The 13,030-nt window shown below is 44.8% G+C and overlaps 1 protein-coding gene across 1 annotated transcript in view; it reads left to right on the plus strand.

Annotated features, from left to right (window-relative positions):
- Positions 1 to 13,030, plus strand: part of cftr (CF transmembrane conductance regulator) — a 178,303-nt gene that overhangs the window by 71,202 nt on the left and 94,071 nt on the right. The window contains exons 7-9 of the mRNA XM_086009187.1: positions 9,474 to 9,599; positions 10,304 to 10,550; positions 12,039 to 12,131. Coding sequence (XP_085865313.1) covers positions 9,474 to 9,599; positions 10,304 to 10,550; positions 12,039 to 12,131 — 466 coding nt within the window. The remainder of the gene's footprint in view (positions 1 to 9,473; positions 9,600 to 10,303; positions 10,551 to 12,038; positions 12,132 to 13,030) is intronic.

Below are 13,030 nucleotides of genomic sequence, written 5' to 3' on the forward strand. Positions count from 1 at the left end.
GCACCTTTCTATGTTAAATTTCATCTGCCACGTGTCCGCCCATTCCACCAGCCTGTCTATGTCCTCTTGAAGGCTATCACTATCCTCCTCACTATTCACTATACGTCCAAGTTTTGTGTCATCTGGAAATTTTGAAATTGTGCCCTGTACACCCACATCCAAATCATTAATATATATCAAGAAAAGCAGTGGTCTTAGAACTGACCTCTGGGGAACACCACTGTACACCTTCCTCCAGTCTGAAAAGCAACTGTTCACCACTACTCTCTGTTTCCTGTCACTTAGTCAATTTCATGTCCATGCTGCCACTGTCCCTTTTCTTCCATGGGCTTCAACTTTGCTGGCAAACCCATTATGTGGCACTTTGTTGAACGCCTTTTAGAAATCCATGTACACCATGTCAACCGCATTACTCTCATCAACCCTCTCTGTTACTTAATCACCAACTCGATCAAGTTGGTTAAACATGATTTGCCTTTAACAAATCTGTGCTGGTCTTCCTTAATTAATCCACACAAGTGACTGTTCATTTTGTCCCTGACTATTGTTTCTAAAAGCTTCCCCACTACCGAGGTTAAACTGACTGGCCTATAGTTGCTGGGTTTACCTTTACACCCTTTTTTGAACAGGGGTGTAACATTTGCAATTCTCCAGTCCTCTGGCACCACCCCCGTTTCCAAGGAGGACTGGAAGATTAAGGCCAATACCTCCCGCGACTTCTTCCTTCACTTCCCTCAGCATCCTAGGATGCATCCCATCCGCTCCTGGTGACTTATCTACTTTAAGTATAGCCAGCCTTTCTAGTACCTCGCCTTTATCAATTTGTATTCCATCCAGTATCTCCTCTACCTCCACCTTCACTATGTCTATGGCAGTATCTTCTTCCTTGGTGAAGACAGATGCAAAGTACTCATTTAGTACCTCAGCCATACCCTCTGCCTCCATGCGTAGGTCTCCTTTTTGGTCCCTAATCGGCCTCACCCTCCTCTTACTACCTGTTTACTATTTATATGCCTATAGAAGACATTTGGATGACCTTTTATGTTGGTTGCCATTCTATTCCCATACCCTCTCTTTGCCCCTCTTATTTTCTTTTTCACTTCTCCTCTGAACTTTCTATATTTAGCCTGATTCTCAGATGTATTCTCAACCTGACATCTGTCATACGCGCTAAAAGAATATTTCACTTGGGTCCTCAAAGTGTATTTTATTCTGGCAGGGGAAATAGTCATATTCCAATTTTAATCTCCTGTTGCACTTTTTTAATGTGAAATTTCAGGAGCAACTGGTTATAAGTAGTATTCAGAATTACGATGCATTCCCAACTGAGGAAAATAATTTGTTTGTTTAAAGTAAAAAATGCTGTAAAGACCCCCCGCCCCCCCAGATCATTGTGGCATCAAAAGCTCATGTTTTTTCCTGTATTATTGGAAGTTAACAATGGCGCCTCTAAGGTGACATAATTAATACTGCCAGACTTGAGCCTATGCATCACTGAAAGCAATTACAGAATGACATGACAGATGATTGCACCTTGCAAAGATACTGGTCCCTCTGCATGTGGGCCAATAAAAAATACTCCAAACCTCTAAAGCTTCACTGTGTGATTGAGCGGCTAAAATGAACCTAACAATTCAATTAAAATACACTGCTGCAAGTCATGATGTCCTTCTGCTAATGACTCTTTGGTTTGCTCATGAGTCTCTGACAGACATAATTACAGGCTTAACCAGGGTGGGCAATTATTTGGGCTGGAGAGCCACTTAACAAGTTTTGGTGAGCTGTTGAGGGCTGCACACTAATGTTTCCCCTTAAGGTGTGCGACCGTGTGGTCGCGCACCTTAAGGGGAAACATTAGTGTGCACCCCTCAACAGCTCACCAAAACTTGTTAAGTGGCCCTCCAGCCCAAATAATTGGCCACCCCCGAGTAAAAGCTTTTTAAATCAACCAGCTACATTTGCACTATCTTTGAAAACATACAGGGGTTACTGTAATGTATGTACCTTTAAGGGAAGAACTACTTTTTACAGCTCCTGTATACTGTAGTACCGGCAGTGACCACACCTGTATATAAGCCCTGAGTAGTGATCTGTATAGTTAGTTCTAGAGTAACCCTCATTCAGTAAACACCTGTTGAATCGTTCCCTGCAGTCTTGTTGTCTAATTATTGAAGGACACAACATCAAGATACACGGATCTAACATTGGCAACGAGCAGATTCGAACCTACCTGCAACTCTGCATCACCTCCCAGGGATTCGCTCCTGGAGAACAGTAGAAGGAGGTCGAGTCCAGAAGCACGGGCGTCGACCACGGGCAACCGCCCAGTCATCCAGCGGAGATTTGAGCATCGCTGGGGAGGCTGTCGAGAGCCAGACTTGGCTTTCCAGTCACGGTGGTCCAGCGAAACAGGCTGGCAACAGGTACTGCGCAGACCCTTCCCGGACAGCGGCGGCTAGAGCCGACCGAGCAGCACAGAAAAAGGCCGAGCAGCGTCGACGGGGCAGAGAGAGAGGGCAGAGCGCACAGGGCGCAGCTGGTGTTCAGGACTGAGCGGCATCAACGGGGGAGAGAGGCGAGAGAGAGCAGAGCGCAGCCGGTGTTCAAGGGCTGAGCAGCATCAACGGGGGAGAGAGGCGCGCAGGAAAACGCGCAGAGCGCAGCCGGTGTTCAAGGGCCGAGCAGCGTCAACGGGGGAGAGAGGCGCGCAGGAAAATGCGAGGCGCTGCCATTGCCACGAGGACTGCAGAGAGCGGCATTGGCAGCAGCGCAGGAGCAGCGCACGAAACCCACAGGGCGTCACCATTTGCCAGGAGGACCGCCGAGAGCGGCATTGGCAGCAGCGCAGGAGACGCCATTTTAAGCCGCAGCGGGGAAGAAAGGAAAGCGTGGGAGACGCCATTTTAAGCCAGTCTAACCACACCCAAAAATGCCGAAGAGTGGCAGTATCACTGCGTTCGACAATGAAGTCGAAGATTGGACGACATATGTCGAACGCATAGAAGTATACTGCAAGGCGAATGAAGTGCCAGATGACAAGAAAGCGCTGGTATTGTTGAATTCAATGGGTGCAAAAATGTATGGCTTACTACGAAACCTAGTAACCCCAGAGAAGCCAGTAGAAAAGGATTTTGAAAACATAGTGTCAATCCTACAGGACCACTTAAACCCCACACCGCTGCTGATAGCAGAAAGATTTAAGTTTCACAAAAGGAACCAGCATAAAGATGAAAGTAATGCTGAGTATTTAACGGAACTGCGCAAGCTATCGAAACACTGCCAGTTTGGAACGGTACTAGCAGATACTTTAAGGGACAAGTTTGTGTGTGGGCTTCAAAGTGAAGGAACCCAGAAACGGCTTCTATCAGAAAAGGATCTTACGCTGGACAAGGCTTTCAGCATTGCAGTATCACACGAAGCAGCAGCACGGGGCGCGGCAGAGATACAACGGAGACCGCAAGAATATGACACAAATGAAATATCATACGGAACAGTGAAGTGCTATCGCTGCGGCAGAACAACACACAACCATAATGATTGCTGGTTCAAGGACAAAGTGTGCAGACAGTGTGGAAAAGTAGGACACATAGCAAGAGTCTGCAGGTCGGGAAAGAAAACCAGCAGCAAGAAATATCCACAGGAGAAGTACAAGAAGGTACATAAGGTGACAGAGAGTAGTTCAGACGAACAGAAAAGTGATACAGACTCCGGAAGCAAGGAGCTGGGTTGTCTGAAACTACATAATTTGATCAAAGCAGAGGATCACCAAACTATCTGGGTCACGCTCAAGATAGCAGGAGTCCAAGTGAAAATGGAATTGGACACAGGATCAGCCCTAACAGTCATAAACCGAAGGGACTACAAGCGGCTATTCTCACATATACCCTTGAGAGATACAAAGATTGTCTTGAAGACATACACGGGGCAAAAAGTCTACCCCAAAGGAAAAATAAGGGTGAACATTATATATAACGGCAAGGAAACACCAAAAATGGACCTATATGTATTGCCAGATGGAGGACCACCACTACTAGGACATGAATGGATCCAGAAGATACAGCTAGATTGGCATTCCATACACGCACTGACTGTAGATGCCAAAAAGGATGACGACGTCACACCTGGACGACTGTCAAAAATGCTAAGTGACGCACAAGAAGTGTTCCAGCAGGGACTCGGAACACTAAAAGGCATAACAGCGACGATCAAAATAGAGGAAAATGCAAGCCCAAAGTTTTTTAAGGCCAGACCGGTACCTTATGCGATCCGCCCAGCCGTCGAAGCAGAGCTGGAAGGTTTGGAACGTTCAGGAGTACTGTCCAAAGTGGACTGGAGCGAGTGGGCTACACCCATCGTTCCTGTAATGAAGAGGTCGTTGAGTAATACGCCTGGGGAACCAAAGAAGGTTCGCATCTGTGGGGACTTTAAGGTGACAGTGAACCCAGTCCTTCACACTGTACAATATCCGCTTCCGTGGATTGAAGATATTTTCGCCTCGCTATCTGGAGGGAACCGCTTCACTAAGATTGATCTGGCCCAGGCGTACCTGCAAATGGAGGTAGAAGAAGCCTCAAAACAGTACCTCATGATCAACACTCATAAAGGTCTCTACCAATACAACCGGCTGGTGTTCGGGGTAGCATCAGCTCCGGCTATTTGGCAAAGGGCAATGGAACAAGTCCTGCAAGGGATTCCAGGGACCCAGTGTTATTTGGACGACATCCTGGTCACGGGCGAAAATGACAGTGATCACCTCACCAACCTGAAGCAGGTGCTCACTAGATTGAAGGAATATGGGCTCCGAGCTAATCGCCACAAATGCGAGTTTTTCCACCAGCAGATCTCGTATTGTGGCCATGTTATTGATAAAGAGGGGTTACATAAGTCCCCTGAAAAGATTGAGGCAGTAGTCAAGACTCCAGCACCGGAAAAAGTGTCACAACTGAGGTCGTTCTGGTGAACTACTACCCGAATTTGTCTACCGTACTACACCCACTGAACACCCTACTGCAAACGGGGGTACCATGGAAGTGGAGTGACGAATGTAAACGAGCTTTCCAGAAGAGCAAAGCATTGATCACATCAAAAGAGGTGTTGGCTCATTTCAACCCAGCACTACCAATTCGGTTGGCGTGTGATGCATCACCCTATGGCATTGGAGCGGTGCTGTCGCACAAATTCCCGGACGGCTCGGAGAGGCCAGTAGCCTTTGCGCCTCGGTCACTAACCTCAGCCGAGTGTAACTACGCCCAGATTGACAGGGAGGCCCTCAGCCTAGTGTGGGGAGTGAAAAAGTTCAATCACTATCTGCACAGGCAGAAGTTCACCTTGCTGACTGACCACCAACCACTTGTCTCCATCTTTAATCCAAAGAAGGGCGTTCCGGTGATGACTGCGCAACGGCTACAAAGATGGTCCCTTTTTCTCGGGGCGCACCAATATGAAATCGAGTATCAGGGCACGAAACAGCATGGAAACGTTGATGGGCTATCACGCCTGCCACTGCCTACTGCGGAGGAAGCACCAGCAGTGGATCCTGTCGAAATATTTCATTCGACTATAATTGAATGCTTGCCAGTAACTAACGCTGGTATAGAGAAGGAGACCCGAAATGACCCGACACTGTCTCGGGTATATGATTTGACGGTGAAGGGATGGCCAGCACATGGCGACTCACTGTTGCCAGCATTCTCATCCAGAAGAGAACAGCTGTCAGTATGCCAGGGGACCTTGATGTGTGGATCCCGAGTGGTAATTCCACCCAAGTTAAGGGAGAGAGTGCTCAATGAGCTTCACGAAGGTCATCTGGGAGGGGTGAAAATGAAAAGCCTTGCTAGGGCTTATGTGTGGTGGCCGGGGATCGATCAGCAAATCGAGGACCTGACAAAGAGCTGCTCAGGATGCCAGAAGGTCCAAAATGCACCACCACATGCCCCTCTACACCCATGGGAGTGGCCCTCATCTCCATGGCAACGGGTGCATATTGATTTTGCTGGTCCATTCATGGACTCAATGGGCTGGATTTTCCTAAGCCCCTGGAGTCGGGTTGGAGGCGTGCGGGCGATAAAAATCGGAGATCCGGGGGTCCCAACCCCATCCCGCCTCCAACCCGCCTCCATGTCAATTTCATAGGAGTCGGGTTCCCGACAAGTGCTGGAACCCGACTCCCAGAGGCGGGAAGGGATTAAAGGCAATTAAACTGCCTGTTAACAGGTAGTTAACAGGTAGTTTTTTGCCTATTCGCGATTTTTATTGCAGATTTGTGGGCTTCCCGACAGCTCCAAACCACGAAAAGTTTCGAGGCGGGGCGTGGGTCTGAGGTCTTGGAGGGGTCGAGATGCCCAGTGTTCAGGTGAGTGAGGGGTGCAGGAGTGCAAAGGTAAGTGTTTTGCAAGTGTTTAAATAAGTTTAACTTACTTTTACTTACCTTTACAGGAGTCCTGCATTCCGGTGTCGGGAGTCGGCTGCAAGAACCACAGAAGCTCCGATTTTTAAAAAAAAATCAGCTTCTTTGTTTCTACAGCAAAATGATTTTAAAGTTATCCTGAGAAAGGACTGAGGCTGAATTAGCAGTTTTTCAGTGCTTGACAGCTTCAAACAGCTGTTAAACACTGATATTTCATCTGCCAAAAGCTTTTGACAGATGAAATGTCAATCTCTGACGCCACCTGTTGCCGGGTGGCCCTTAATTGGCCTGCTGAGCCCACAGGGCGGGCTCAACAAGGTCAGAGGAAAATCCAGTGGGTTGGCCACATCTCCATGGAGGCGGGACAACAAGCCCGAATGTGGGTTTCCCACCTCCAACCCGCCCCCGTAGCAAAATCCAGCCCAATGCTTTTAATAGCCGTGGATGTGCACTCGAAATGGCCTGAGGTCATCAAAATGTCCTCCACCACCACGGAGAAAACTATTGCAGTCCTACGGACCATTTTTGCCAGGAACGGCTTACCAGAGCAGATTTGCTCTGATAACGGACCACAGTTTGTGTCCGAAGAGTTTCGAAGATTTATGAAAAGGAATGGGGTAAGGCATTACACATCCGCCCCGTATCATCCAGCCACAAATGGATTGGCTGAGAGGTTCATACAAACCTTTAAGAAGGCAATAAAGGCTATGTACAATGACAACATTCCGCTGCAGCACAAGGTGGACAATTTCCTGTTCGCCTACCGGAATGCGACACATGCAGTCACCAACCAGGCCCCTGCCATGATGTTCTTTAACCGAAGGTTGAGATCTCGTCTGGATTTGCTCAGACCAAATGTACGAAGAGATGTTGAGAGTAAGCAATTCCAGCACATCAATGAGAAGCCGACAAGGAGCTTCAATGTAGGGCAACCAGTCTTGGCCTGCGGCTACTGAACAGAGAAATGGCAACCAGGAACGATATGCACACAGCAGGGGCCACTAATGTACACAGTGGATGTTGGGGAGAACATTGTGAGACGCCATGCTGACCAGATCCTAGAGTCACAGGAACGAGTCAACCCCATGTCTCGCCCATACGTACCTGGTGATGAACCCGACGTACAGGTAGCATCTACCCCAGAAACAGTAGCATCGGAAGCGGATGAACCAACCGACGACAGGGGGCCAGAATTGCCTCCGCACCAAGAGCAAGACACTCGGGAAAGGCGCTATCCAGAAAGGATCAGGAAGCCTCCCCAAAGACTGAATTTATAAATAGACTATTTTCAGCTAATTTTGCATGTTAAAAGTGTTAATTGTAATTAGTTTGATATTTAATTGTTAAATGAGTGTTATGGTACTGTTAATCTAAAAGGGGAGGAATTGTAATGTATGTACCTTTAAGGGAAGAACTACTTTTTACAGCTCCTGTATACTGTAGTACCGGCAGTGACCACACCTCTATATAAGCCCTGAGTAGTGATCTGTATAGTTAGTTCTAGAGTAACCCTCATTCAGTAAACACCTGTTGAATCGTTCCTTGCAGTCTTGTTGTCTAATTATTGAAGGACACAACATCAAGATACACGGATCTAACAGTTACATGTTTGACTATGCAGCTGGCCATTTGCCATGGTATTTCCAGTACCCCAGGCAGGTATTCATTGTTCCTTATTTTGCTATTTGATTTCAAGGCTGCCTCTGCACGAGGCTATTCTTGAAATGAATCTGTGCGCAAAACCCTTCATCAGCCCCAGCACAGTCCAGATTCAACAGAAGTTCTAATTAGCATGAACACTGACCCAGCGAGCAGAAATAAACCCACATCACGGCCCCCCCAGCTACAGCAAGGTTGCAATAAAGAGCCCTTCATTACGACAGAAACAATATTGACCACAAAAGTGATGGCAGACTAAACACGTGGCTCTATAAGCAATGAGGGCCTGCGCAGTATCTATAATCGTGTGCCAGTACCTGGAGTCCTTGTGTTCCCGGATCCACCCCCGTGTCTAAGTCGGTGATGAGAACCCCCCTGCTGTCATACTCTAGGTACCGGGAGAGGAAAGACACAGCACCGGTCTCTTTGGCAAAGGAGTCATCGTGATGAGCAGCCATGACTCGACTCTAAAATGCATAGGGCATATTCGAGTACGCAGTGCACTCTGGGTACTGGTGTCCGCCATTAGGGCCCAGAATTGTAGAACGGTTCCTTTTAAGATCGGGCCGGGGAGTGTTGCTTTTGCGAATTCATAAATTGAATTAAGTATTTTAGTGTGTTTTCCCTGGCTACAGTTCGGGTCCATCTCTGACCCACGTGAAGTGAAAGTGACTAATGTGCAGCTTGAGCTCCGGCTCGTGTTCTATTTCTGTCCCGTCCAGCGGGCTGGATAGAATGACTTGGCGGGCCAGATACGGGCTGTATTTTGCCCACCCCTGGGCTTAACCCATTCTTGTATTTTGCACACTGTGCAATACTAACTTAAAGTAAAACTAATAATCCATGAAACTTGCTGTTGTTGAATTCTGCTAAACATTCAAGGTTTCAGTAGTTAACAGTGTGAGCGTTCATTATGAAACCTCCTTTTTATTTCCATTTTTTTAAATGTAAAAACAATACATAGTTAAGGGGAACAGGAATATTTTATGCATAGAACACTTGGGGCTCAGTGCCAAAGTGCACTGGTAAACTGTGCCATGGGAGTAGGTTTGTGTTGGTGCTGCCCCACAAGCTGAGCTCCTAAGCTCAGCTGAGCTATCAATGGGAAGCTCCAAGTGGAAGTGAACTACTGTCTAAAGAGAGAGCGGGAGAACTGGAGGGTGATCACGCCTATGTTGTTCTTGCACACCCAGTGGCCAGATACACAGCAGCATTGGCAGAGGCTTGTAGCAGCCTGACTTCTTCCTCGCTCCGTTCAGAGTGTGGTGCATGGTGTGTGACAGGGAGGAAGTGATGTAAAGAGGAAGCAAAGACACATTGTAAGGGAGAATGTAACTAAGTAAATCAGAACAGGTAGTACTGTGTTAGTAAATAGAAAATAATTGGTTCTCTTTTTTAAAATAAACAGAGACAAACGTGCAGGAAAAATAAATGAACGACTTGCAATCACCTCTGAAATTATTGACAATATTCAGTCAGTGAAGGTGTACTGCTGGGAAGATGCTATGGAAAAGATTATTGATAACATAAGGCAGTAAGTTATATTTTGATTCCCTTCTACAACTTGCATTCAGAAAATATCTAATTTGTGAATTAATATATTCATAGAAGCCAATTATTTTTGTCATGTTATTTAAATCCAGTTGACCGTAGACTGTTGGTAGGTTTTGGGCTAACTATTTTATTAGTTTTTAGTCCACACAGTATGTTGCTACAGCAAACACGAATATCACAGTAATAAAGCAATTTGAATGACCCAAGCAGCTTTCTTGCCGTAATATTAACTTTGTACAACAAAAATAAACACTCACGTGATAAAAATAAAGCTTTTTATTTCTCTTTGCTGCTACTCATCCTGTCTTCTTTTCTTCCACCCATTCTCTTTCCTTTCCTACTTTCTCCCTCATCAGTTTATATTATTTTAATTTTATTTCTATCTAATACACCTTTCACTTACCTGTTTACTCTGTCTCATGGGTCCCACTGTCCACTTTGGAAATGGGACCCCTAATCAATAAAAGTTGAGGTTTTCAGCCAATTGAAGCTGAAAAATGCAAAGATTCACCCAGAAGTGTAATTAGCTGTGCATGCAACCATAGCTAACACTCAAATCAGCATATAAAAGAGTTTTTGTTATGCGCTGTTGTTTATTATAAGTTATCGTGAGTTAACATTTTATAAAAAGGTGATTATGATGTTCCCAGTGTAATCTCTTTTGTGTTCATTCTAATCTGACAGGGTTGAACTAAAGCTGACCAGAAAAGTTGCCTACTGCAGATACTTCAGTAGTTCAGCTTTCTTTTTCTCAGGATTTTTCGTTGTATTTCTGTCTGTCGTGCCTTATGCCTTCATTCATACCATAAAACTGCGGAGGATATTCACCACCATTTCATACAACATTGTCCTTCGAATGACAGTCACCAGACAATTTCCATCTGCTATACAAACGTGGTATGATTCTTTGGGAGCTATACGCAAAATACAGGTATGTCAGTGAAATAACGCTGGTGAAGGAGACTATAACAATACTAATGTCTCCAATTAAATATATATTTTATATCTAATAATTCAGTGTTTAATTTTCAGAACTCTTTCTTGGCTGTGGCTTTTATCAGAATAAGATCCAACTGCTCACCAATTGCTTATTTGGCTACGTGAGCACTATATATATGACATACTCATACTCATACCTTTTTGTTACAAACTAGCAGAGTCATGGTAAATGTTTTTATCAGACTTCATCTAATCTAGATTTAAGCTCCTCTGCTAATTATATGGAGCTCCCACCAAGACCAGTGGGAAAGATTGTTATGAAAAGAGGCTTGGATTACTGGATTTGTGATATGAGATTAAATTCATTCGATTGGCCGATCTATCCACCATTGTTCTTTCATACTATCAAGAGAAAGGTGTTTTCATCTATCCATCTAGATATAAATAACACTTATATGAGACTGTGAATTATAGATAGATAAAATGGATGGAAAGCATTTTCTGTTACAACACAAATTGATCTGGCTGCCAGGCCTACTCTGGTTATACTTACTGTAGGACTTCTCCATGCAACTCGTTGTAAGATATAAAATGCTTCGTAACGGAACCCCCATAAGCATAATGGGGATCCCCTTTTTGATTGGTTGGGCCAGCCCATGTGATCCCAGGGGTGCTTGCAAACCACATGCGCCCCTGGAATACGTGGGCCTTTACACACGCGTACGCCTGCAGGCCCAAGGAGTGCAAGTGTTCGAACCTCCAGGACCATCAGGTAGGTTCATACTTTTCTTGCGGTTCAGAGGCATTCGCCCGCAGGAAGCCTCCGACCGCAAATTCAGGCCAATGATGTTCACAACCACTTGGAACAGAAAGCTTAAGGCTACAGTTACAGTACCATTTTCCCTTTTGATGCAAAGCTGATTCAGGTGTGTCCTGACACAAAAGTGAAAGCATAACTTGCGAGTCACATGACCTGAGTCCTGAGAACGCTATGATCAGAGTTTTAAAACTAAATCTCTAGTAGGCAGTCCCATCTCCATTGGACTATACGGCAACTTCATAAAATTAGTTTTGAGATTTTTAATGTTGTGTGAAAAGTGTCCTCCTGACTGTTCTCTTATGGCATTAAACATTAGTGAAGTTCTTTGCATGTGTCCAAGCTGGCACTGGTACTGACGGTATAACTACAGTCTAAGTATTAATTTTTGATAGACCAGTTTGGAAACATAATCACACCCAGGACTGAGTAATGTTAATTTCAAATAAATAATAATCAACAATTGCTATCATTTAAATTGATGTACAGATTAATACGACCTAACAATAAATTAATTGAGCTATTTTGTTGAGCTCTCTTGTTGGTTTGTCAAATTATGATATTTCCAGATGGAGCCAAAGAAAAGGCCAACTCAAACCATTGGCCTGTACCAAATCTTCAGGTGTCAGCAACCAAGGGTTCAATAATAATTTTGTCTTTCAGGACTTCCTACATAAAGATGAACACAAAACTGTGGAATACAACCTAACAACAAAAGAGGTTGAGATGGTAAATGTGACAGCATCTTGGGATGAGGTTAGAATTCATTTTCTTAAGTGTTTGGAATATTTTGACTATTCCTGTACATTTGTGATTATATAAACATTGAGCCAACCAGTTTATGCTTGGAAGCTTATAAATTGACATATTCACTAATTTGAAGATCTCATTGTAATGCATTCCACCAAGCCTTTTTCCAATTCATCATTAACAATTTTCTAATAAAGTCATGCCCTCTGTGACATAATGAGTAATGTCTGCAGTCCACCTAGAACTGAAGAAAAACCATTGTTAGAGGCCCACCCAAGCACAAACTGCCCCCAGTATAGCACAGCAACCCAACCATTGACTATATTGCCAATAACACAAAGATAGGCAGCATTGTAAGCAGTGTAGATAGAGCCATAAAATTACCAAGAGATATTAATAGATTAAGTGAATGGGCAAAACTGTGCCGAATGGATTTCAACATGGGTAAGTGTGAGGTCATCCACTTTGGACCTAAAAAGGATAGATCAGAGTACTTTCTAAACAGTGAAAAGCTCGAAGCAGTGGAGGTCCAAAGAGACTTAGGGTTCCATGTACATAGATCACTAAAATGTCATGGACAGGTACGTTAAGATAGTCACCAAGAAATCAAATAGGGAATTCAGAAGGAACTTCTTTATCCAGAGAATGGTGAGAATGTGGAACTCGCTACCACAGGGAGTAGTTGAGGCAAATAGTGTAGATGCATTTAAGGGGAGGCTAGATAAGCATATGAGGGAGAAGGGAATAGAGGGTTCTGCTGATAGAGTTAGAGGAGGAAAGATGGGAGGAGGTTCAAATGGAGCATAAACACCGGCATGGACTGGTTGGGCCGAATGACCTGTTTCTGTGCCGTATATCCTATGTAATAAGAGGAGTTTTGCTTTGTATGTGATTCACGCTATTTC

The sequence above is a fragment of the Somniosus microcephalus genome, chromosome 16 (genome assembly GCF_052327205.1).
Source record: "Somniosus microcephalus isolate GS21.2 chromosome 16, FLI_Smic_1.0, whole genome shotgun sequence".
NCBI lineage: Eukaryota > Metazoa > Chordata > Chondrichthyes > Squaliformes > Somniosidae > Somniosus > Somniosus microcephalus.